At 44.0% G+C, this 27,251-nt stretch overlaps 1 protein-coding gene across 1 annotated transcript; it reads left to right on the top strand.

Annotated features, from left to right (window-relative positions):
- Nucleotides 1–402: 402 nt before the first annotated feature.
- LOC135100124 (uncharacterized protein DDB_G0271670-like) lies at nt 403–15,907 on the top strand. Its single transcript, XM_064003089.1, has 4 exons — nt 403–508; nt 3,954–4,424; nt 5,044–5,385; nt 15,819–15,907. The coding sequence occupies exons 1-4, from the start codon at nt 403–405 to the stop codon at nt 15,905–15,907; spliced, it is 1,008 nt and encodes a 335-aa protein (XP_063859159.1).
- The last annotated feature ends 11,344 nt before the right edge of the window (nt 15,908–27,251 follow it).

Here is a 27,251-nt window from a genome sequence, read left to right as displayed (position 1 = left end):
CAATTAACCGCGGTTCTTCCGGCATCCCGCGCTCGTCAAGGTCTGCATCCGCCGACTCTCCCGCCATGCTGCACTCATCGTGGTCCGCCTCCGCTTGTGGCGTGTCTGGGAAGAAAAAATAGAAGTAGCAGCGACAGTTTATTATTATTATTATTATTATTATTATTATTATTTTTATTATTATTATTATTATTATTGAATTGATATTTACCTTGTGTAGGTAGTGAAGGACTTGAAGTCTCGGAAGAATTGAATACGTTCCCCGATAATCCACTCGGTCCCGGCCGTGGCGAGTCTTAAAAAAAAAGAATATTAGTAGTGGCGGCAGCACCGTATTTATTGCTTTATTATTTGTAGTATTTTTTTTTTTTTTTCTCACCTCTTCCCCCGCCTCCGCGTGGGATGTCGCCTTGTGACGTCCGCCGACGTGGACCTTCTACGCCGCCGTTCTGTCCAACCTCAATCGAGTGTGAGCCTGTACAGGAAGATGTGCTCAGAGCTCAAACTTGTAAAGATTGACAGTCATTTCATCTTTATTATTATACATTCCCGCCAAAATAAGTAATAATGCTTACCAGAAGAAGCAGGATTGCCAACTTCGCAGGTGTGTTCTGGCGGTGGATGTGGAAACAGAAGTCCACACCGCTCGCATAAATCACACTGGTCTTCCACACATGAGGGGCAGGATGGATTAGTGTGCCATCTCCCACACACTTCACATAAAAGCCGCGCCTCTGCTGTTCCACAATGAACACCCATTTTTCTTTTCTTTTTTTTCTATAACATTGTCAACACTTTGTCCCGGCCGCCATGCCGCGCGGGGAAACACTGAAGCTTCCCGCGCAGATGGTCGCGAGGTGCGTGACTTGCCTCGGAAGTAGGCAACACCTGCCTGTTTCATTATCCTCCACTCCACCCATTATCCCACCTTGATCGATTCTCTTCAAAACTTTACGTCCGAGACGCAAAGTTAACGTGGTCTTATATGTAACACGCAAGTAACACTGTTTTCCCCATCTTCAAACTGAATAGGTTTGCCTCTTTGATTAGCAATTTTGATAGCCACACTCTCTATAGTTGATACAGAAAGTGGTTTATACGTAACTGAATTCGCACCTTTACTGGTGCTGTCGCCGGGGAGTGGTATGAGGTCTAATATATTAACTAGTTGGTTACCAAATCGCGAGGGAGAAATGATGTCGGTATAAACGTACATATAATCCGTCCCTGCATCAGCTCGCGGTACGTATTGAGCGAATAATTTTATGGGTAATGAGGAGGAAGCTTCGCTCGCGCTGGAAGATGAAATGACATCGCCAGATCTTTGAAAGTAGACGGTGTAGCGAAAATTTGGATTGAAACCCAGAATGCGAGCTATATGCGATGCAAATTTTATACTTATATCACTGTAAATACGATCGTCATTAGGAGGGACAATCGCGTTATTCACAACGACCCGCTCCAAGTCGTGGTCATAATAAATGATATCCGAGTAAGGGAAATAGATCTTAAAGGAGTCATTCAAGATTGCTTGAAGTTCTCTCACTATCTGTCCATTAATCGCCTTAGTTATGGCTGGTATGTTCTTATCGGTAAAATTGGAGATGATATTCCTTTCCGGTAGATAGGTATACATATTATATTCATACATATCAAAGTCTGACTGCTTAACCCGACCATAGAACGATATACTAGAATTTGGATCCCCTTCCGTAATGCAGTAGAAATATTTAGGGAATAAAATATTACACAGGCCGACTTCATAATCCCTGCTGGTGTCTAAATGAATGGGTAAGATTCTGTTTTCAAATTCTGTTGTTGTGTTTTTGGGAAATGACCTACCACCTGCAAGAGAAGATAGGTATACGTATATATCGTCACTATCTCTCAACGACATGTTTTTTAAACCCTGTCAACTAACAGACTGACTTTAAACTTTACTTTTTCATGACATATATACGTCGCCAGACTGGAGATTATAGCGGTACAGCGTGGATAGTCGCGACGACCTTGACCATAGGGGGAATGTACTGAGATATCGGAGGGGGCACGTGTCGGCTATAATAATAATAATAATAGTAATAATAATAATAATAATAATAATAATAATAATAATAATAATAATAATAATGATAATAATAAGACCGCCATCCGACATAAGTATTACGTCGGCCATGCCGCTGGTGGTCGGTGAAAGTGGAAGAGCCCGCCGCTCCGCCCTGGCCGTCACAGACGCTTTCTCCAGGTAAAAAGGATGGACAGGTAACGGGATCTCGTGCGGCAGTCGCGACGACCTTGACCATAGGGGATGTATTGAGATGTCGGAGGGAACACGTGATGGCAACACTCAGTCATCCCACCCTCCCGGATTCTTGTGAATGAAAGGGAAAGGGCGACCTACACGGCATTGCCGTCACAGTCACCTAACCACGCGTGTGTGTGGCGACTTCCACGTCTGGCCGCCAGTCCACACCCCCCCCCCCTTTCGCCCAATTATTTTCCACCCACCATCATTGATTCATTTAGTCATTCCATCGTCGCCGAAGGATAAGGACACACGCCTCCCCACCTCTCCGTCAGTGTCGCCGTCACCGTCCCGCTCCCCCCCCCCTTTCCCTTGGTGTTTGCCGTCGTGAATCACCCCCACCCTTCCCAAGCCTGGGTCTATGGAAAATTGCTATCAGGATCACCATCGCAATATGGCTTGCCGTCAGAGCCGCCCCTGGGTGGGTGGGTTGGGGGGGTGGGGTGGGGGGGGGGGACGTGAAAGGGCGACCTACACGGCATTGCCGTCACAGTCACCTAACCACGCGTGTGTGTGGCGACTTCCACGTCTGGCCGCCAGTCCACACCCCCCCCCCCCTCCTTTCACTCAATTATTTTCCACCCACCATCATTGATTCATTTAGTCATTCCATCGTCGCCGAAGGATAAGGACGCACGCCCCCCCACCTCTCCGTCAGTGTCGCCGTCACCGTCCCTCCCCCCCTCCCTCCCCCCCCACCCCTTGGTGTTGCCGTCGTGAATCGCCACCCTCCCCTTTCCCAAGCCTGGGTCTCCATCCTGAAATGGACTGCCACTGAAGTCTACGGAAAATTGCTGTCAGGTTTCCCCATTGCAACTTGATAAGGTCCACACTCGCAATATGGCATGCCATCAGAGTCGCTCCAGGGGGTGGGATGGGATCCCCATCCCCCCTCCCCCTCCCCCTCCCCCCTCCCCTCTCCCATCCTCCATCGTCCCCGAAGGATAAGGACGCACGCCTCCCCACCTCTCCGTCAGTGTCGCCGTCACCGTCCCGCTCCCCCCCCTCCCCCTTGGTGTTTGCCGTCGTGAATCACCCCCCCTTCCCAAGCCTGGGTCTATGGAAAATTGCTACCAGAGTCGCCCTTCGCAATATGGCATGCCGTCAGAGTCGCCCCTGGGGTGGGGTGGGGTGGGGGGTGGGGGGACCCCACCCCCCACCCCACCCACCCAGGGGCGACTCTGACGGCATGCCATATTGCGAAGGGCGACTCTGGTGGCAATTTCCCAACTACTAACAGCGGTAGCAGCGGTAGCAGCAGTACCAGCAGCAACAACGGTAGCAGCAGCAGCAGCAGCAACAGCGGTAGCAGCAGCACAACAGCAACAGCGGTAACAGCAGCAACAGCGGTAACAGCAGTAGTATCAACAGCGGTAGCAACAGCGGGAGAAGCAGCAGCAGCAGCAGAAGCAGCAGCAACAGCGGGAGCAGCAGCAGCAGCGGGAGCATTAACAACAGCGGGAAAAGGCAGCAGCAGCGGGAGCAACAGCAACAGCGGGAAGCAGCAGCAGCAGCGCAGCAGCAGCAACAGCGGGAGCAGCAGCAGCAACAGCAGTAGCATCAGCGGGGGCAGCAGCAACAACGGGGAGCAGCAGCAGCAGCGGGGAGCAGCAGCAGCAGCGGGAGCAACAGTAACAGCGGGGAGCAGCAGCAGCAGCGGGAGCAGCAGCATCAGCGGGAGCAGCAGCAGCAGCAGCAGGAGCAACAGGAACAGCGGGGAGCAACAGCAGCAGAGGGAGCAGCAGCAGCAGGGGTAGCAGCAGCAGCAATAGCAACAGCAGCAGCAGCAGCAGCAGCAGCAGGAGCGTGAGCAGCAGCAGCAGCAGCAGCAACAGCAGCAGCAGCGGCAACAACGGGAGCAGCAGCAGCAGCAGCAGTAGTAGCAGCAGCGGGAGCAGCAGCAGCAGGAGCAGCAGCAGCAGCAGCAGCAAGAGCAGCAGCACAAGCAGCAGCAAGAGCAGTAGCACAAGCAGCAGCAGCAACAACGGGAGCGGCAGCAGCAGCAGCAGCAGCAGCAGCAGCAGCAGCAGCAGCAGCAGCAGCGGAAGCAGGAGCATAAGCAGCAGCAGCGGGAGCAGCAGCAGCAGCAGCAGCGCGAGGAGCAGCAGCAGCAGCAGCAGTGGGAGGAGAAGCACCAGCAGCAGCAGCGGTAGCAGCAACAGCAGCAACAGCGGTAGCAGCAACAGCAGCAGTAACAGCGGTAGCAGCAACAGCAGCAACAACAGCGGTAGCAGCAACAGCATCAACCTCAGGAATAGCAGCAGCAGCAACAGCAGTATAAGCAAAAGGAGCAACAACTGCGGTAGCAGCAACAGCAGCAACAGCAACAACAACAGCGGTAGCAGCGGTAGCAGTAGCAAGAGCGGTAGCACCAACAGCGGTAGCAGCAACAGCAGCAGCAACAGCGGTACCAACAGCAACAGCAACAGCGGTAGCAGCAGCAGCAGCAGCAGCAGCAGCAGCAGCAGCAGTAGCAGTAGCAGCAGCAGCAGGAGCGGTAGCAACAACAGCGGTAGCAATGGTAGCAACAGCAGCAGCAGCAGCAACACCGGTAGCAGCAACAGCGGTAGCAGCGGTAGCAGCAAAAGCGGTACCAGCAACAGCAACAGCAACAGCAACAGCGGTAGCAGCGGTAGCAGCAGCAGCAGCAACAGCGGTAGCAGCAGCAGCAGCAGCAACAGCGGTAGCAGCAGCAGCAGCGGCAACAGCGGTAGCAGCAGCAGCAGTGGGAGCAACAGCAACGGCGGGGAGCAGCAGCACCAGCGAGAGCAGCAGCAGCAGCGGGAGCAGCAGCAGCAGCTGCAGCAAAAGCAGCAGCAGCAGTAGATGCAGCAAAAGCAGCAGCAGCAGTAGATGCAGCAACGGGAGCAGCAACAACAGCAACTGCAGCAGCAACAGCGGTAGCAGCAGCAACAGCGGTAGCAGCAGTAACAGCGATAGCAGCAACAGCAACAGCAACAGTGGTAGCAGCGGTAGCAGCAGCAGCAGCAACAGCAGCAACAGCGGTAGCAACAGCAGCAGCAAGAGCGGTAGCACCAACAGCGGTAGCAGCGATAGCAGCAGCAGCAGCAGCAACAGCGGTAGCAGCAATAGCGGTAGCAACAACAGCAGCAGCAACAGTGGTAGCAGAGGTAGCAGCAGAAACAGCGGGAGCAGCAGCAGCAGTAACAACAGCGGTAGCAGCAGCACCAACAGCAGCAGCAGCGGTAGCAGCAACAGCGGTAGCAACAGCAGCAACAGCGGTAGCAGCGGTAGCAGCAGCAACAGCAGCAACAGGGGTCGCAGCAGCAACAACGGGAGCAGCAGCAACAGCAGCGGTAGCAGCGGTAGCAGCAGCAACAGCAGCAACAGGGATCGCAGCAGCAACAGCGGTAGCAACAGCGGGAGTAACAGCAACAGCGGGGAGCAGCAGCAACAGCGGGAGCAACAGCAGCAACAGCGGGGACCACCAGCAGCAGTAGGAGCAACAGCAACAGCGGGAGCAGCAGCAACAACAGCGGGGAACAGCAACAGCGGTAGCAACTTCGGGTAGCAGCAACAGCAACAGCGGTAGCAGCAGCGGGGAGCAGCAGCAGCAGCAGGGAGCAGCAGCAGCAGAGGGTAGGAGGCAGCAGCAACAGCGGGAGCAACAGCAGCAACATCAGGGAGCAGCAGCAGCAGAGGGAGCAACAGCAACAGCGGGAGCAGAAACAGCAACAGCGAGGAGCAACAGCAGCAACAGCGGTAGCAACAGCGGGGAGCAGGAACAGCAAGAGCGGGGAGTAGCAGCAGCAGCGGGGAGCAGTAGCAGCAGCGGGGAGGAACAGCAAAAGCGGAGAGGAATAGCAACAGCGGGGAAAAGCAGCAGCAGCGGAAAGGAGCAGCAGCAGCAGCAGCAGCAGCAGCAGCGGGAGCAGCAGCAGCAGCAGCAGCAGCGAGAGCATGAGCAGCAGCAGCAGCAGCAGCAGCAGCGAGAGCAGGAGCAGCAGCAGCGAGAGCAAGAGCAGCAACAGCAGTGGGAGCAACAGCATCAGCATCAGCAGCAGCAGCAGCAGTAGCTAGAGCAAGAGCAGCAGCAGCGAGAGCAAGAGCAGCAGGAGCAGCGGGAGCAGCAGCAACAGGAGCAGCATCAGCAGCAGCAACAGCGGGAGCAGCAGCAGCAGCAGCAGCAGCAGCAGCAGCAGCAGCAGTAGGTTAGTTAGTAGGAGGAGGCAGTAGACACCTGCCGAAACGATAATTACTCCCAGTGAGGTCTAAAGCACTGTTCAGGGGGTGCTGTCAACTTATCATTAAACCCAGCTGTGACCTCACTCAACGTTTCCCTTTGTGTCTCACAACACAAGGGGGCAGTCACAGCCTGCCCTCTAAAGACAACTCTCTTCCTCCACACAAAACTACAAGCACCTAATAACACACACACCCTTCACCCAAAAATTTTAAAATCATCATGGCGACTCCTACACCAGCCTCGGAGTCCCCATCTGGGGAGGGGACCATAAATGTTCCCAGGTGGGACTGCCTTTCTGTCGACGACCCTAAAAAGTGTCTTGACACCCCCCTCAACTTTTTCTTCATTAACTTCTGCAACATTCGCGGTCTAAGATCTAATTTTCAATCTGTAGAACACCACCTCTCCTCTTCTGAACCTCATCTTCTTTTCCTCACTGAAACTCAGGTGTCTGAGGCAACTGACAGTAGCCCCTTTTATGTTTCCTCCTACTTTCTCTATCCTCATTTTCGATCCAAAGCTGGATGCTGCGTTTATGTGCGCAATGACTTAACCTGCTCTCGTGCCCACGCTCTTGAATCTTCCGAGTTTTCCACCATCTGGCTACGACTACAGAGTCACTCTCATACTAAATTTATCTGTGCTGTATACCTCTCTCCTAACTCCTCTGACTATAAGAAATTCTTTGACTACTTAACTTCCAAAGTGGAACACATTCTGACCCTCTTCCCTTTTGCAGAGATCTCCATTCTTGGAGACTTCAATGTTCACCACCAGCTTTGGCTTTCCTCTCCCTTCACTGACCATCCTGGTGAACTAGCCTACAACTTTGCTATCCTCCATGACCTAGAGCAATTGGTGCAACACCCTACTCGTATTCCTTCCTGACCGTCTTGGAGATACGCCCAACATTCTTGACCTTTTCCTGACCTCTAATCCTTCTGCTTATGGTGTCACCCTTTCTTCTCCGTTGTCCTATCACTCCAATCCCTCCTCAGGATCCCCCTAAGCGAAGGTGCCTCTGGCGTTTTGCCTCTGCTAGTTTGGGGGACCTGAGGAGGTATTTTGCTGATTTTCCTTGGAATGACCACTACTTCCGCGTCCGAGAACCGTCTTTGTGTGCTGAGCACATAACAGAGGTGATAGTGTCTGGCAAGGAGGCGTACATTCCTCACTCTTTTTCTCGTCCTAAACCTTCTAAACCTTGGTTTAACACAGCTTGTTCTCGTGCTATACATGATAGAGAGGTGGCCCACAAAAGGTACTTAAGCCTTCCATCACCAGAATATCATGCACTTTATATTTCTACCCGGAACCATGCGAAGTCTGTTCTCCAACTAGCCAAAAACTCCTTCATTAACAGAAAATGTCAAAACCTTTCAAGATCTAACTCCCATCGTGATTTCTGGCATCTAGCCAAAAATATCTCCAATAACTTTGCTTCTTCTTCTTTCCCTCCTCTACTTCAACCAGATGGCACCACTGCTATCACATCTATTTCTAAAGCTGAACTCTTTGCTCAAACCTTTGCTAAAAACACTACCTTGGACGATTCTGGGCTTGTTCCTCCCTCTCCTCCACCTTCTGACTACTTCATGCCACCTATTAAAATTCTTCGCAATGATGTTTTCCATGCCCTCGCTGGCCTAAACCCTCGGGAGGCTTATGGACCTCATGGGGTCCCTCCTATTGTTCTCCGAAACTGTGCCTCTGTGCTTGCACCTTGCCTAGTCAAACTCTTTCAACTCTGTCTGTCAACATCTACCTTTCCTTCTTGCTGGAAGTTTGCCAACATTCAACCTGTTCCTAAAAAGGGTGACCGTTCTAATCCCTCAAACTATCGTCCTATTGCTTTAATTTTCTGCTTATCTAAAGTTTTTGAATCTATCCTCAACAGGAAGATTCTTAAACATCTATAACTTCACAACCTTCTATCTGATCGCCAGTATGGGTTCCGTCAAGGCCGCTCTACTGGTGATCTTCTGGCTTTCCTTACTGAGTCTTGGTCATCCTCTTTTAGAAATTTTGGTGAAACTTTTGCTGTTGCCTTGAACATATCAAAAGCTTTTAATAGAGTCTGGCACAAAGCTTTGATTTCCAAACTACCCTCCTATGGTTTCTATCCTTCTCTCTGTAACTTCATCTCAAGTTTCCTTTCTGACCGTTCTATTGCTGCTGTGGTAGACGGTCACTGTTCTTCTCCTAAATCTATTAACAGTAGTGTTCCTCAGGGTTCTGTCCTGTCACCCACTCTCTTCTTATTATTCATTAATGATCTTCTAAACCAAACTTCTTGTTCTATCCACTCCTATGCTGATGATACCACCCTGCACTTTTCCACGTCTTTTCATAGACGTCCAACCCTTCAGGAGGTAAACATATCACGCAGGGAAGCCACAGAACGCCTGACTTCTGACCTTTCGAAAATTTCTGATTGGGGCAGAGCAAACTTGGTATTGTTCAATGCCTCAAAAACTCAATTCCTCCATCTATCAACTCGACACAACCTTCCAGACAACTATCCCCTCTTCTTCAATGACACTCAACTGTCCCTCTCTTCTACACTGAACATCCTCGGTGTGTCCTTTACTTATAATCTAAACTGGAAACTTCACATCTCATCTCTAGCTAAAACAGCTTCTATGAAGTTAGGTGTTCTGAAACGTCTCCGCCAGTTTTTCTCACCCCCCCCCAGCTGCTAACTCTGTACAAGGGCCTAATCCGTCCATGTATGGAGTATGCTTCACATGTCTGGGGGGGTTCCACTCATATTGCTCTTCTAGACAGGGTAGAATCAAAAGCTTTTTGTCTCATCAACTCCTCTCCTCTAACTGACTGTCTTCACCGCCGCAATGTTGCATATCTAGCTGTCTTCTACCGCTATTTTCATGCTAACTGCTCTTCTGATCTTGCTAACTGCATGTCTCCCCTCCTTCCGCGGCCTCGCTGCATAAGACTTTCTTCTTTCTCTCACCCCTATTCTGTCCACCTCTCTAACGCAAGAGTTAACCAGTATTCTCAATCATTCATCCCTTTCTCTGGTAAACTCTGGAACTCCCTGCCTGCTTCTGTATTTCCACTTTCCTATGACTTGAATTCCTTCAAGAGGGAGGTTTCAAGACACTTATCCACCAATTTTTGACCACTGCTTTGACCCTTTTATGGGACTGGCATTTCAGTGGGCATTTTTTTTATTAGATTTTTGTTGCCCTTGGCCAGTATCCTTCCTACATAAAAAAAAAAAAAGCAGCAGCAACAGCAACAGAAGCAGCAGCAGCAGCAGCAGCAGAAGCAGCAGCGGGAGCAGCAGCAGCAGCAGCAGCAGCAGCAACAGTATCATTACTACTACTTCTACTACTACTACTCCTGCTGCTTCTTCTTCTGATGGCGTTGCAACAGCGGTAGCACCAACAGCGGTAGCAGCGATAGCAGCTTCTTCTAAGACAGTCAGTTTGGTGGCCTGAGCAGCAGCAGCAACAACGGTAGCAACAGCAGTTGGTTGGTTGGTTGGTGGTGAAGTCAGCAGGTAGCAGCAGCAGCAGGAGGTACTGCACACTCACTTCCCCTGCTACCCAGTCATGATTCAAGTCAGGTTGGTGGAAGACTGGCAAGGGTAGGGAGGTGCTGCACACTCACCTCCCATGCTCCCCAGGTTACATTTGTAACATTTGTCAGGTTGGTTGTTTTTGGAGTTGCCAGGTCAAGGGAAGTGCTACCCACTGACCTTGCCAAGATTAGAGGGGTGGTGGTGGTAGTACATTTGGAGTTGGTAGGATGAGTCAGATTGGTGGTGGAAGTCAAACTGGAAGACTGAGAAGGGTAGGGAGGTGCTGCACACTCACCTCCCATGCTCCCCAGGGTCAGTCAGTTTGGTGGTAAGTAAGATTTGTAAGTCAGTCAGGTTGGATGTTTTTAGAGTTGCCAGGGGCAGTCAGGCTGGTGGTAGGGAAGTGATACGCACTCATCTAGCCAGGACAGGATAAGATGTAGGGATGTAGGGATCAGGGTCACAGTGGGTCAGAGTTGCTCTTAGAAGTTGCCAGGATGAGTCAGGTCAATCTGGGAGACTGGGAAGTGTAGGGAGGTGCTGCACACTCACCTCCCATGCTCCCCAGGGCCAATCAGTTACATATATGTGATATATTACATATATGTAAGTCAGTCAAGTTGGTTGTTTTTTGAGCTGCCAGGGTCAGTCAGGGTCAGTCAAGGGAAGTTCTACGCACTCACCTTGCCAAGTTCAGAGGGATGGTGGTGGTAGTCTGTACAGTTGTCAAATTGGTGGTCAAAGTCAAACTGGGAGACTGGGAAGGGTAGGGAGGTGCTGCACACTCACCTCCCGTGCTTCCCAAGGTCAGTCAGGATGGTGGGTCTTTAGAGTTGCCAGGATGAGTCACGGGAAGTGCTACGCACTCACCTTGCCGGGGTGGACAGTACTGGTGGTGGTCTGTACTGTTGAAGTTGCTAGGATGAGTCAGATTGGTGGTCAAAGTCAAACTAGGAGACTGGGGAGGGTAGGGAGGTGCTGCACACTCACCTCCCGTGCTTCCCAGGTGGGGTGGTGGTCTTGGGAGTTGTCAGGGTCAGTCAGGTTGGTATTGTTTTATTGATATTATTTACTGTTCATTGACAGACTCAGTCAGTTTTATTGAGGGGGAGGGAATAGGAGTTTTATGGTTTTTACTTTGATTATTTACTTTTTTTTCATTTTATTTATTTATTGATTTTTTATTTATTTTATTGTTTTTTTTTTTCTTTACACCTATATATATTTTATTCTTTTTGGTCTGGTAGTCCGTAGACTTGGGGAGAGAAGGGAAGTGCTGGGCACGCACCTCCTTTGCTCTCCCGAGGTCCGATATGGTATGGAGGTTTTTATTTACTTTATTTATTTATTTATTTATCTATTTTTTTTGCATGGTAGGTTGGGAGAGAAGGGAAGTGCTATGCACTCACTCACCTTTTTCTTTTAATTATTTTTTTCTATCTTTTGCCTGGTAGGTTTGGAGAGAAGGGAAGGGGCTATGCACTCACCTTTATTTTTTTATTTATTTATTTTTCCTGTTAGGTGGAGAGTAGGGAAGCGCTATGCACTCACCTTTATTTTTATTTTTTTCCTGTTTGTTAGGTGGAGAGAAGGGAAGGGCTATGCACTCACCTTTATTTATTTATTTTTATTTTTTTGCTTTTTATCTATTTATTTATTTTTTTTTATTATTTTTTGCCTGGTAGTCCGTAGACTTACCAGGGTTAGGTAGGGGAGAGAAGGGAGGGAAGCGCTGTGCACTCACCTCCCTTGCTCTCCCGGGAACGGTAAGGCGGTGCCTTCCTCCCCTGGGTAGGAGTAGGGAGGTGCTGCGCACTCACCTCCCCTCCTCCCCGTGGGCAGCTCCATCACCGTACCTGTGTGTTTGAGGCACACATGGTGATGGATGGATGCTCTTTGAAGTTCTTTGTGAGTTCCGAGAGGGGGGTTCGAACCTAACCGCCCCTCACTTCCCTCACGCCAAACTCCAAGTGCATCACTCTACCCACTGGGTCACGAGGGCCCTTTTTCTTATTTTTAAAGTTGGTCTATTTCCCCATCTTCCCCATCTTTTCTGTAAAGTTGGTTTATTTCCCCATCTAATGCTCACGCCAGTATGTATTAAAGAATTATGATGTGAATTATTTTTCATCACGTTATTTATTTATTGTATTTTGTATGGGATATGACCGCACAAACACTGGGTTCCCAACACTGTCAATACGCCATGAAACCCCAACGGTAAACAAGAAATATTTGAACACATGATTTCCCTTCCTGTGTTCATACAGCACTAAAAGTTCAATAACAAAAACTGCTGCTGATTCTAATGTGAGCGTTCATTCCCACAGTGATAATTAGATAATTGTTGACTTGTGGGAGCATGTCGTGGAGTGCAAATAGCAGTAGGTGAGATCAGAGAACTTTACAGAGGCAGGCATTCCTTGTGTCTGGAGCCGCCTCCTGGAACCCTCCCCTGTGCTGCACCACAACCACCACCAACAACAATAACAACAACACACCATTACACCTGTCCATCCTGCAGCACGAGAATGACTCAGCCCAGAGAACCACGGATTGCTTTATTCGTAATTCACGTCCACTCTCAACATAGACATCAATGAAATTGTCATTGAAAAAAGCTGGTGAAGCACTCACTTCTTCACACAGGCTTTACTACCTATCAGCAGGATGAAAGCTTCTGACTGGGAGGAAGGGCGGCGTCGGGAGGGATTAAGGGAGAGAGAGTTGGGGGACCAGCGGAGGCTGGAAGTGTGTTTATGCTTCATAGGTATAAAAAAGAATACTGCATGAAAAAGAAGAAAGACCTGTGCCCCTCCCACCCCTCCTCCCCGCGTGAGGCGATACGTAGTGATGTGATACTGTTGTTGTTGTTGTTGTTATTATTATTATTATTATTATTATTATTATTATTATTATTATTATTATTACCATTATAATTATTATTATTACCGTCATCATCGTCATCAGCACCATCATTGTAGTGTAGCGGGTTTGTGTTCTTTTATTTCCGTGTCGTATCTTGTAAGTTGTAAGTTTTGACAGTTCAGTATTTGTAACGATGGAGATCTTGTTTTTTATTCTGTATGCACTGCACGGTATCATTGGCATTTACATCTATATTTTGTACTGTTTTTTTTTTCTGTTACTTATGTACTGAATCTATTTCTTTTGCAGAAAAAAAAGTCCAAACAGTAACTGACCAAGAGGTTCTTACAAGTCTGTTTTGGTAACTATTCTACTTTATTATTGATAGAGAAAGGATAGCACGGAGGAAGGGTCCTTCCATCCCCCACCCCCTATCCCTCCAGGCAAGGCTCACCTGAAAAAGGAAATGGTACCATATTTTATAGAAAAAAAAACAAAAAACAACATGGAATGTGAGAGAAAACTAAGAAAGAGAGGAGGACTACTTCTACCACATACAATCTACATGCCAGCACGGACAGTACGGAGTGAACGTGTTCGTTATTCAGACATGAACAATGACAACCGGGAATTAGTGTCTACATACTTGTCAAGACAGGTTTTCAATGAGTGTACAGTACCTGAGTTAACGACGCTTGATGGAACACAATTCCACATATTGATGACACGATTGAAGAAAAATGTTTGGCTTCATTTGTTTTAAATCGCTTACCTATTATTTGTATTGTTTCTTGTAATACTAGACATGTTGAGTCTTAGGAAGAATTCGGGTCTCATATTTGTGAAGCCCTTAAAAGTTTAGTAAAGCAATATCAGATCCCTTCTTAGCATGCGTTTGGATAGGGAGAATAGATCTAGTTCTTTAGACGTTTTCTTGTAGGGTTTATTGCGAAGCTTTCAAGTAATTTTCGTTACTCTACTTCGTATTGTCTTTTTTTCCAATTTCTCAATATTCCTTCTGTAGTAGGATGACAAAAACATTGTATTCAAGATGAGGACGTACATGTGAGTTGTACAAGGCCAGATTTTTTTTTTTTTTTCACAGAATTGAAGGTGAAAGATCTTCTTAATGAAAACTACTAATATATTGGCAATTTGAATGACTTTGGTGCAGAATTTGCTTGGTTTAAGATCTGTTGTCACTAAAACTCCCAGATCTTTCTCAGGATCCAAACTTTTGATGGGGGGATTACTTTTTATTTTTTTTTTCCTGCGCATTACTATTTCCGATACTTCATACGTGGCATTTATCAAAATTAAATTTATAAGACACATTTCAGACCATTCAATGAGAGTGTATACATCATTTTGCAAAATTTGACGTTGATTTGGTGTCAGTTTTGTTAGCAATTTTAGTACCTGTGAATTTTGACAGTTTACTTCTGATTCCTTTATCTATGTCATTGATATATGTTATGAAGAGGATCGGTCCTAAGATTGAACATTGAGGAACGCCACTACTTACATTAATCCAATTTTAAGAATTAGCGTTTGTGGTGACCCCACACCACAATATATATTGTACTGTCAAAAAAGAAGAAGACGAAAGAAAGCAAAATAAGGAAAAAGAAAGAAGAGAAGATAAAATAAGTAAGAAGAAAGAAGAAATGGAGAAGATGAATGAAGTATGGAGAATAACAAACGATCATACTACCCGGGAAAGGGAAGATAATTACCACTTGATATCGAGGGAACCGAGGAAACACAAACAAGGACACAGGACCCAAGCAGCCCACAACAAGAAGACGGCCATACAACCTGGGAAGGCAGCCTGGGTCAAACAGGGATTAACGGTAATGATAGTAGGGACAAGGCAGAGAAAGGATTTGAAAGGGAAAGTAGGCCAGGAGGCGTGAGGCACCAAGAAGGACACGTCAGCCTATAGCAAAATACACACGCCCACTTAATGCTCCGCCTTCAAACTGCCCCTACCCTCTGACTGGCTTCTGTATCAAGCACCACGCCTGTGGGCGGATCACATGCATAGATGAGCAATGTGAATGGTAGATATGTAAAATGTTATGAAAATAACGATAGTTTTTTTGAGGGAAATAGGCAGTCCCAAACGATTGTATATTATAGCGTGTAACAGTGGAATAATTCAGTAGCGGAGAGTAGCGGAGAGTGGCAGACACACACCCAGAGGTTCCAGAGGGCCTCACCAGAGAGGGGTCGAGATGGACGGAATAACCTCAAAGTAAGTGGAGTTTGAAAACGTAATGCAGTCTATAAATCAATGATCTTATTAAAGGAGGAGCAGGATGTTTAACTGATGTTTTATGTTTGGTATGACAGATGTGTATGATGTACGAAGATTTACTCAGTCATGGAATGTTTATAGTAATTGATGTGTTGCTGATATCATGTGTGTTTTTCTAACTGAACATTAATGGCGCCGACTGAATATTTGTTGTGTTTGTGCATTTGATATTGTCTGTGTTTTGCACGATGATTGCGTTGATCAGTGAATATGTTGAAGAGATATAAGGTTTCACCTAATAACTTTGAATGACCTGAAGATGAATGCGAGTGAGAAATTGAGTTGTAAGAAATGTAAATAATTAGTAGTTATTAATTAATATATGAAAATGTTTGTGAGTTTTACAGTAGCCTTTATAAACCAATTCCTTGCAACATCTCGGACCACGACACGTTAATTACTACTCGCTGTTTGCGGTCTGTCAATCAATCCTCTGAGTATTCTCCAGAGTTAATCTCTCTCTAATGTATTTTGGCATATATTATTCTTAGCTATAAGTAGTTTGTCCTTTGCCTTATTTATGTAATTTGACAGCTATAACTATGAATATATTCATGTACTGTGAGTGCAGACAACCCGCCCATATTTGTACTGTCAGCACTCTTTGAAGGCGCTAAGCGTCCCTACAGCCGGGTCCGGCAGTCTCTTGCCAGGGTGTAACGCTGCACCACGTGGAGGACATCCCTTGTCCCGTACACGCCACACCCTTCTCCAAGAATTCTGTACATATATCTAAATATACATATTTTTAAATGTTCACTTTTGACATTTACCTGAAAACCAGAGAAACTGGAGGAGGAGGAGGAGGAGGAGGAGGAGGAGGAATACAAAGGAATACAAAGGAATACAAAGGAAAGCCAAACAGCAACAGACCTTTTGGTCCTTGCAAGGCTGTTTGGTAACTACTTCTAACTAGCTACAGTGAAGAGAGACAGGACAGCATAGCAGAAGGCTCCTCCCCACCCACCACTCCCTCCAGCTTGCGCTGGCATGGAAATAGTTGGGAAAAGTACCATGCAGTATGGAAAAACTGACATGGAAATTTTCATAGGAAAGGATGAAAGGAAGTTCTACTATTCACCCTACGGTGAACTCTATACGCCTATCTGAAAGTTAATACAAGTTATATTAAAAATGGTGTCTGTTGAATAAGAGTTTAATAGTGAATTTAGTAATTATTCGGACAAGAAGAGAGCTTGTTGGGGATTTGCTTTTAAATATCTGTCTATTTTATTTTTGAATGATTCAATAGTATTGCTGTTTACAATTTCTGCAGGAAGTTTATTCCATATATTTACTATACGATTAAAGAAGAAATGTTTGGCCTCGTGGGATTTGAAACGTTTGGGTATAATCTTGAATCCATTATTTCTTGTTAGGTTAGAATGATCAATGGTAAAATATTCATGTGCATCAATGTTACTATATCCTTTGAAAATTTTGAACACTTCAATTAGGTCTCCTCTTATCCTGCGCTTTGTTAAACTAAATAGGTTTAGTTCTTCCAGCCGTTCCTCATACGGCTTATTGCGCAATCTTGGAATCATCTTTGTGACTCTGCGCTGTATCTTTTCTAGTTTTTCAATGTCTTTTTTGTAGTATGGTGACCAGAACTGTACACAGTATTCTAGATGAGGGCGCACCAGTGAGTTATATAAGGCAAGTATAACCTTTTCTGATTTAAATTCAAAGGTTCTTCCAATGAACCCTACTAATTTATTTGCCGTCTTTACTGTTTCTGTGCAGTGTTGACTCGGCTTTAGGTCGTTTGACACAACGACACCAAGATCTTTTTCTCTATCAGCACTTGACAGTGGCATGTTATTCATTACATATCTCACCTGAACATGGTTGCTTCCGATATGTAGAATTTTGCACTTTTCTATATTGAATCTCATCTGCCATTTTTCTGCCCAGCTTGTTAGTTTATTGAGGTCACACTGCAGTTCCTGCCATTGTGACACAGACGTAACTCTACTTGTTATTTTGGTGTCGTCTGCAAATTTACTTATTTTGCAGTTTATCCCTTCATCAATATCATTTATGTACATTATGAAGAGTACTGGTCCTAACACAGAGCCTTGAGGAACGCCGCTATTTACCTTATGCCACTCTGACTCTTTTCCATTTATTACAACACGCTGTTTTCTGTCAGAGAGCCAGTCTCTCAGCCATTTCAGGGTGTTTCCGGCAATGCCGTGAGCTTTTACTTTACTGAGTCTCTTATGGGGAACAGTGTCGAAAACTTTCTGGAAATCAAGGTAGATAATATCAACAGCTTTTGTCTCGTCATACGAGTTAAATACTTCATAAAAGAAGTCTAGTAAGTTTGTTAAGCAGGAGCGCTTGGTTCTGAAACCGTGTTGCGAATCCTTTATGATTTTATTTTCTTCTAAATATTTAACAATTTTATCTCTAATTATTGTTTCCATCAGCTTACACACTACTGAAGTGAGACTGATCGGCCTGTAATTGGCTGGGAGAGATTTATTTCCTTTTTTAAAGATTGGCGTGACATTTGCTAGTTTCCATTCGTGGGGAACTTTACCCGCTAGCAAAGTTTTATTGAATAAAATTGTAAGCGGTTTCACGAGCTCATTTCTTGCTTCTTTAAGAAGCCTGGGTGATATCTTGTCTGGCCCGGGTGTTTTGTTAACGTTCATGCTCTTTGTGACTGAGAGGATTTCACTTTCTGTGATGGTGAAGTCTGGCAGCGTGGTGCCTCGTGACTGAGGCGTGGGGGTCGGCAGACTGCCCTGAACATCCTCAGTCGTGAAGACGGTTGAAAAGTACTCGTTCAGGGTATTCGCCATGTCTGTTTCGCTTGTTATTTGTTTACCCTTTTCTGTTATTAATGGAGCAATCGTTGATGTTACGACCCTTTTTGCTTTTACATAACTGTAAAATTCTTTTGGGTTCGTTTTACATGAGTTCGCGATCTGAGCTTCGACAGATTTTTTGCTGCATTTGATCAGCTTTTTAGTTTTTCTACGTAATCTGTCGTGCTCTAGTTTATCATCATTATTTTGTGTTAGTATGTATTTGTGGTACGCATTTTTCTTAGCCAGAAGGCAGCATCTAATTTCATTGTTCCACCATTTCGGTTTGGTGTTTTTTACCTTCCGTCTGTTTCGTTGCGGTACACACAAAAACGTAGTTTCATTTAACTTTTTAGCAAAGACTTCCCATGCGTTGTTTATGTCTGGTGTTTCCAGCAGTTCATTCCAGTCTATGGATGCAAGCTGCATGCGAAGTCTCTCAAAGTTAGCACGCCGATAGTCTGGCACTTTTTCTTTACTTTCGCTTACTTTAGCTTTGTCAAAATTTACGGTGAAAAGTAAGCTACGATGATCGCTGGAACTCAGTTCTGGTCCAATTTTTAGGTCTTTTACTGACTCTTCACCAGTTGTTAAAACAATATCTAGGATATTGTTACCTCTCGTCGGATGCATGACGTGCTGGTGGAGGGAGCTTTCAAGGATACTCCCGTAGAGATGCTGGCCTGCGTGAGCCGTCAGTGGTTCACCCCACCTCGTGACTGGAAGATTAAAGTCCCCCATAATTATGCAATTATTAACACAGCAAATGTCCGCGATAAGGTCATAAAGTTTTTCGTCTGTAGCGGGTGACTGGGCTGGAGGACGATAGACGAGACCTAATGTTATTTTACGAGATTTATTTTCTAACTGGATGAAAGTGACGCCTATATTAGCAATGGTTGGGATCGGGAGTAAACGAGGATGAATATTACTTTTTACGTAAAACATAACACCGCCTCCCGCACGGTGAGTTCTCTCGCAGCTAAAAATGGTGTAGCCAGGGAGTGAGTACTCAGCTAAGTAATCCCTGCTTGATGAATTTATCCACGTTTCCGTGACGCCTATGATGTCGTAGTTTTCAAGATAAATAAGAGGAGGAGGAGGAGGAGGAGGAGGAGGAGGAGGAGGTGGAGGTGGTGGTGGAGCAGAGGTGGAGGTGGTGGTGGAGCAGAGGTGGAGGCGAAGATGGTGGTGGTGTTGGTGGTGGTGGTGGTGGTGGCGACTGGAGGTGGAGAAATATACCAAAGAATATACAAAGGAAGACCAAACAGCAACAGAGCCTGGGGTTCTCACTTGGCTGTTTGGGTAGGTATTCTACGCTATTAGTGGGAGAGACAAGATAGCACAGAAGAGTCTCCTCCCCATCCACCCCACCCTACTACTAGTACTACTTATTTTTTTTTGTGTAGCAAGATATAATAGTAATGAAAACAACAGCGTCACCAACAACCACAGCGATAACAAAGGCATCAGCCGACACACTGGGAGCAATGTTTCCAAGCTAAGCAAATGGCAGCTTGCATGACCAATGGCTTCATTAATTATTAATATTATTATTATCATTATTATTATTATTATTATTATTATTATTATTATTATTATTATTATTATTATTACTATTAATATTATTATTATTATTATTGTTGTTGTTGCCATCATTACCATCTAAGAAATAATAATTAGAACTAAGATTATTACTATTCCTATTGTCATTTTTATTAAGATTATTATTATTATTATTATTATTATTATTATTATATTATTATTGTTTTCATCATTACCATCTAGGAAATAATAATTAGGACTAAGATTATTACTAATCTTATTGCCATTATTATTAAGATAATAATAATAATAATAACAATTATTATAATTATTATTATTATTATTATTATCATTATTATTATTATTATTATTATTATTATTATCATTATTATTATCTTTGTTATTATTATTATCTTTGCTATTATTATCATAGGAATAACAATTAGAACTAAGACTCATTATGCTTACTCATATTCTTATTGAATAGAGAGAGAGAGAGAGAGAGAGAGAGAGAGAGAGAGAGAGAGAGAGAGAGAGAGAGAGAGAGAGAGAGAGAGAGAGAGAGACCGTCAAGATAATGATGAGGACGATGACGAGAAACGGAGGGAATGAGTGGAACGAAAGCCTTAAAACGAACTTAATATTACTACTACTACCACCACCACCACCACCACCATCACTACCACCACCATCACCACCGCTGCCTCAGAATCCACACCAGGCCCTGATTTCCTGGTGCGTGTACGTAGTGGAGTGTTTACATTAATTACCTTCAAAAGTGCTGGTAACGAAACAGAAAATGTCCTCTTTGGAAGAAGACGTGGAGACAGTTGAAAAAGAAAAAAAAAAGTTGAAAGAAAGGTGAATGGGAAGAATCGATTAAAAAGATGAGCAATGAAAAGAAAATGATGAGGAAAAAGGAAATTTCAATACGCAAACCAATAGAAATACGTAATAACATTGTGAATAATGGAAACGGAAGAAGGGAAATACATGTGAAATATATTAAAAAAACAGTGAAAAGGGAAACGAGAGATTAAAAAGAGAAACTAAAAGAAACAAGAGCAATGACAAATAATGAATATAAGGCAAGGAAAAGCCGCATGAAAAAAAAATAAAATAAATAAATAGGAAGCAACACTACACGAGAATATAAAATGACAGCAAAACAGGAAGCAAAAGAAAACGCAATCGTAGAAAAGCAAAGAAAGAGAGGCTTAAGCGAAACTCAAAAGAAAGACACCAGTAATTTCTAGAAATGAATCCATAAAAAATAGGAAAGAAAGAGACCAATTTATTTTATATTAGTGGAGTTCATGTGACTGGTGTGTGTGTGTGTGTGTGTGTGTGTGTGTGTGTGTGTGTGTGTGTGTGTGTGTGTGTGTGTGTGTGTGTGTGTGTGTGTGTGTGTGTGTGTGTGTGTGTGTGTGTGTGTGTGTGTGCGTGTATGTGTGTGTGTGTAATTTTTCTACTTTTGTTGTTTTAAGACAGTACAATCCCTTGCCAATCTTCAACACGTAAAAAAAAAAAAAAAACTAAGGATGTCACAGTAAGGTAAAATTCCCTCACGAATCCCTTTACTAACACCGTAATATTACAGGAAATGCATCATACACATCCTTTTGACAACAATACATGCTGCTCCCAACCAATGCACAATATTTCTCCATCACTGTTTACTCTTTTATTCAATCTCCCTGATATAAATAAATCTTTCTTGGCATCAGGTCAGGCCACGTCAGCAAGTCACCCTGACCGCCTTAGCTCTTTCACTGAACTCCCGGAGAGAAAACAAGACGGCGGAATGAACACTTGCTGAGCCTCACAATACATGCACACACAGCACAGAAGAGTACGGTGGCACAGGCAACACCGCCTTAGCCTCCTTGTTTACACGGGACTCAGCACAGACCTCCACTCACCAAGTCTTGGCGTCAAGGAAGGCAGGCCATGCTCTTCGTGCAAACGACTGACTTAGAGAAAAAAAATAGGGAAAGGAAGATTTTATAATAAAGCATTAAGAGAGAGAGAGAGAGAGAGAGAGAGAGAGAGAGAGAGAGAGAGAGAGAGAGAGAGAGAGAGAGAGAGAGAGAGAGAGAGAGAGAGAGAGATGCACATACACATAAAGAGAGACAAAGAAGCCAAAACAGACACATACACAGAAAGAAAAGCAATCAGACACAAAAAAAAGGTTCTTTCAGACAATGCTTTGCATTCATTTAAAAGGGAAATCATGCCAGCAATGAAATGTAACACGCTATTCGGAATTTTTATCCATAAAAAGAACTGTAATAAGACAGTTCAAGGAAGCATTAAGTGGTAATCAGATGACACTTGATCATAAAAGTAAATGAATACCTAACTAAACGCACAGAAAAAAAAAAAGTAGAGAAATTTTAAAGAACACATCATCTCTCTGACGAGCATCACTCGCAAGACCTGCATTACATTCAGTCCCGAAGAGTCCTCAAAAGTCCTTTTAAATTATTTGACCCTTCCACATGAAACAATGACACTAGAGAAATGGTTCTCAACTGGTGGTCCACAGTGACTCTTTAGGGTGGTCCACAGGATGCCTACTGTATTTGCTGATGAAAATGAAATGGAAAATTCAGTATGAACAATTTGATCAAAATAAATAACTGGTTATTCATTTTATTACATTTCTATTTAAGAGATCTATTGACAGTAAGTTGTAGCTGTTACGTAATACTTCGAGATCACTTCTAAGTTTAATCTACAACGAATGCTCAAGATTCACGCCGCCATCCGGGACTAGGGCCTGAGAACATACTCGTACTATACGCGTCAAGGTGACAAGCCATCCTGTTGATTTCTGTCAGCTTCCGCGCGACTACACGAGTCGTTAAGTGCTGTGGACCACCGTGCCTGTGGCCAGTGGCCACCGAACTGCAGTGTTGATTAGTTGTATTATTGGTCCAATCTCTTTTACAGGTATGGGCGTGTAATTTGATTTGTGGTCATTTATTATGGTGTGCGGCGTACTATGTCAGTGTGTGCAGTTGACGACAAAAGATGCTATATTACAGCCCAAACCAAAATTGGAAGGGTCTACATTTTCTTTTTGATTTTGTTTGTGGCCCGTGGCCTGAAAGATGAAAACCACTGCACTTGAGGGTAATAACAGCATTAGCAAAAGCATCCACTTTAAACATCCCTTTGTCTGTGCCTTTGGGCGCACAAATTACCTCAGAATGTTACGTCACAATGAATAAGACAAGTGAAAAAGCTTTCTTTCTCTTAAATTTGAATATCATCTTTTCGGAAATATTGATTTTTTAAAAATTTTATGCAATAAAAAAAAAAAACCGTGCCTCCTACTACCACCTCCTCCCTTTTTTTTTTGCATAGGAATAATGATAGAATCTCATTTCATTCTCTCCAATCAAAATGCAGCCAGTTTTTCCCACACTGCACGATGATTTTCCCACGCCAGCACAAGCACAAGGGCGTGTCGGTTTGCCAGAAGTCATACACTGCTCCAGCTTACTTTACTAAGGGGTAGTTAATCTAAATTAATTCCAAAGCGATATGTAAAGACCAGTGGAAGTGTTTCTGTTTTGGTTATTCTATGTAATCACATGTAATCCTCATTTTCTTCGTCCGCATTCTCCTGTTATTGATCAACTTTGTGATTTTAAGTACTAGAGGTCAAAGTTGCAGGGGATGACCTGTGTATGCAGCCCCTAAAGGGAAGGTACACAAACCCAGTGACCGAAGCTGTGGCCTGATTGACTGCCGCCTCCCTGGAAAGCGCAACGCAAGGATGCTGCACCACCCCTCAACAACCAAACTGTACCTTCATCTGCGCTACGCACACACCACATCACACAACTATCATGCATTTACACTCTAACTCACAAACAAAAGTAGACAGGCCACAACTCTTTCCCTCACTAATCTCTCAAGTTCTATGGGTTTTTTTTTATACCACGTGGTATCAATTCCTGTATCTTGTCAGCTTCTGCTGGAGGGATTGGTGAGGAGGAACCTTCTGTACTATCTTGTATCTCCCAATAATAATGTAGAATAATTATCCAAATAGCCTCGTCAATATCTCAAGGTTTGGTCTTCCGTTGCATTCCTTTGTATTCTTTCTTCTTCTCCTCCTCCTCCTCCTCCTCCTCCTCCTCCTCCTCCTCCTCCTCCTCCTCCTCCCCCTACTCCTCCTCCTCCTCCTCCTCCTGTTGCTGCTGCTGGAAGTGATGGCTCACAAATAACACGTGAATATGTTCTTAAACCACTCGGTGAAATCATAATTCGAGCTAAGAGAGAGAGAGAGAGAGAGAGAGAGAGAGAGAGAGAGAGAGAGAGAGAGAGAGAGAGAGAGAGAGAGTTCTAGGCCAGAGAGCCACATCAGTCCCCTTCCCCTCCACCTCCCCCACCCCAGCAACACACTTTAAGCAACCATTCGGTAGACGCATCACGGGATCATTTTTAGGAGCAATACTGAATGTCCATTTGGGGAGCCACGCTCCACGGCCACACGCGGGTCTGTCAGGGGGAAGGGGGCGGGCAAGAGGGGCAGGCGGACCATACCAGCGTGTAGGGTCAAAACATATCACGGCAAAAAGGAGATAGAGGAAGTGAGGCTATATTTTAATCCTATACATTATTAAAGGCAAAAAAAAAAAAGGTCTATATGAACGAAAATATGGAAAAGAACTTAGACAAATTAAAAGGAAATGGAGGAGGTTAAGCTAAAGTTTACCCCTGTTTATTGTTAAAAATTGTTCTCTGTGTGGGGATATGAAAAAGGAATATAATAACAGTATGATATTTTTTTTTTTTCTGGACAAACTTGTTTGTAGCTAGAAACATATAATAACATAAATAAGGCAGACAAAAAGAGAATAATGTTTTACAGAGTACATCGTAAAAAAAAAAAAGTTTTGTATAAATCAAGATATGAAGGAGTATAAAATGATACGTTTTTTTTTTTTTTTTCGCCTAGGGACACACGTGGAACACACTTGTCAAGTTAAGTGAACATAAAGTGGAAATGCTGAAGATAAAAGAAAATAATGGAGGAACACTGAACCTTTCACGAGAATGGAACTGTTGATACTACTGGGGTTTTTATTTATTTATTTTTCTAGTGTACATTATTATCCCAGACTACATCACCATAACTACATCATTCCGTTACAGCGTAAAGGGAGAGACTATAGTGGACTATAGTGGCAGCTGTAGGGAAGCTGTCTCTGAGCGTCACATAATCCTCCACGCCATCCAGACCACGATACGCTACGCCTCCTCCTCCTCCTCCTCCTCCTCCCTCTCCTCCTGCTCATACTCCTCCTCCTCCTTGTCCCCGCCTGACCACTTGCCTTCCTCTTTTACATACAAACTGCACGCCCCACGCGGCGCATGCAAACACTAGCCCGTCGCCGTACATTTGGCTGTTTCCTCTGCTCTCGACACCCACACTGCAGAAATCTACAACGACAAGCCTCTAAAAAAAGGGAGACAAATAGTGTGGGCCGGATCTAGTCATTAAGGCCCACGTCACCTTGACTTTTCAAGGTGACAATCAACACACACAGAGACAAATAAGAACACTTCACAGAACAATACAAACTTTCCTCTCTTTGATTTTACTTGAATAAAGCTGCAACAAAGGTTATGACGCTAAAAAGTTACCTTAGGTTAGGTCACAAATATCATGGTGGTAACGCTTCCCGGGAAATCAGAGTTAAAAATAATATCAATACCAATTGAACAAAGAAAATGTAAATATGTTTTGTCCATAGAAGGAAAGATTTTTATTTTATTTTATTTCAATTTATTTATTTATTTATTTTATTTTTTTTAAGTGGAAACCAAATTTGCACTAAATGAAATGTGTTACAGTAATAGTTTCCAAGGACACTTTATCATAACATGCAAAATATTATTAATCTACATAACGGTAAAACACAGTAAAGGATAAATAAACTGATAAATTACAAGATCTGATATTTGTTACCTAAAAAAGTCCTCAAGTGAATATTCCTGTTATTGTGGAAAGTATTTTGTAATTGCATCTTTCCTTTCTTCACTCATATATTCGTACATACAAAAGATACATACGAAAAAAAATATGAACGCAAAAATGACAACTAATTGTTAGGTTTCAACTGAATCTCCAAGTAAATATTTATACCAACAAGATGACACCATTATAGAAAATATATGATTTCGTATCCTTCTTTTCTCTATGCATACAATAAAATAAGCACACGAAGACTGGAATACAAAAATTATACTTTTGAAAAAGATTCTCGGTTAATCCTTAAAGGACTTTTTTTCCCTGTAAGATGTTGCAATGAACATTATAGACTAAATTTACATTCTTTCTTCTTTCATATATATACCCTAGGAAGGCAGAAAAATGGGAGACAAAAACAACGCTTAGGGAAAAGGTTTAAACTAATCCTTCAATGGATAATACTACTGACACGATACCATGGAAGCACATCCTTTCTTTCCTTCATAGATTCGTGGGAAGCAGACAGGAGAAAGGCAGGCAACAGTGACAGGTTTCGGTTGACATGGAAAAAAAAAAAAAAGTTTAACAACGAGTTCCAAAACAGAGGGCACATCAAGTAATGAAGCAGGTACTCACTTTCCTCCTGCACGTGTTGGGAGTGTTCACCGCGGCACCACTTGCCATCTTTTCCTGAAAATATCAAAACATCCACATAAAAAAGTGATGCAGCTTCACTATTCTAAAAAGAGCTAAAAATGAAGCATCATAAACAGAACCACCAGAAATCCTTTACTGCATGAGTTACAACATACACATGAACAAAAAAGGAAAGAATAAATACTGAAGAAAAACACGAAATATCATAAATAAAACGTGCCAAATTCCTCCAAGCAAGAACACAAGGATACATGAAAAACAACACTGAAAACAGAACACACTTGAAACGCTGAGAATGTTAAATATGCACAACAGCTGCAACAAAATAAAACCTAAAAAAAACTACAGCAAGGATATACTTAGAAAATAATAAGTACCACTTCAGTCTAACTATAAAAAGTATTCACGGCACAAAACATGAAAGTCCCTTTTGAGTATCTCCGCCAAGGTGGCCTGACTCATCTATTCTTCTTTCTTTATTGTTGCTCAGTAATACAACACATCCACCTTCCTCCGTTTGTGGTTCTGATAACAACAACAACAACAACAACAACAACAACAACTCTCAGACCACTCCTAGTAAAATACCTGCCTTTTCGTGTGGTTACTGCGAGGACACAGGATGTTCCCTATAACGTCTTACACAACAAAACAACAACAACAACAAAGGCTCCAGAGACCACAAAGATATCGTAGTTGCTGTTGGTTCAAGATGTCACCGCTTCTTGGTAAGGATCTCAACAAAAGCAAACACCTGTAAGATCCACCCTACTTCATGCTTGTGCTGCTAACTCGTCTGGATGAAGCAATACATTTAATGTGGTACCTTTCACTGGACCTGCCCAGTATTGTTGTGTCTACATATTTCAGTTCATGCGGTCATCTGAATACAAAAGCCTCACTGCAAAGCTAAGGTAGTGTTTCGCTGGCAATAATATTCCTATATACGCATTACCAAACGCATCCTATTATTTTAGTCCCCTGGCTTACC

The sequence above is a fragment of the Scylla paramamosain genome, chromosome 4 (genome assembly GCF_035594125.1).
Source record: "Scylla paramamosain isolate STU-SP2022 chromosome 4, ASM3559412v1, whole genome shotgun sequence".
NCBI classification, from domain to species: Eukaryota; Metazoa; Arthropoda; class Malacostraca; order Decapoda; family Portunidae; genus Scylla; species Scylla paramamosain.
The sequence above is the reverse complement of the archived record's forward strand: the minus strand, read 5'-3'. Positions and strand labels throughout refer to the sequence as shown.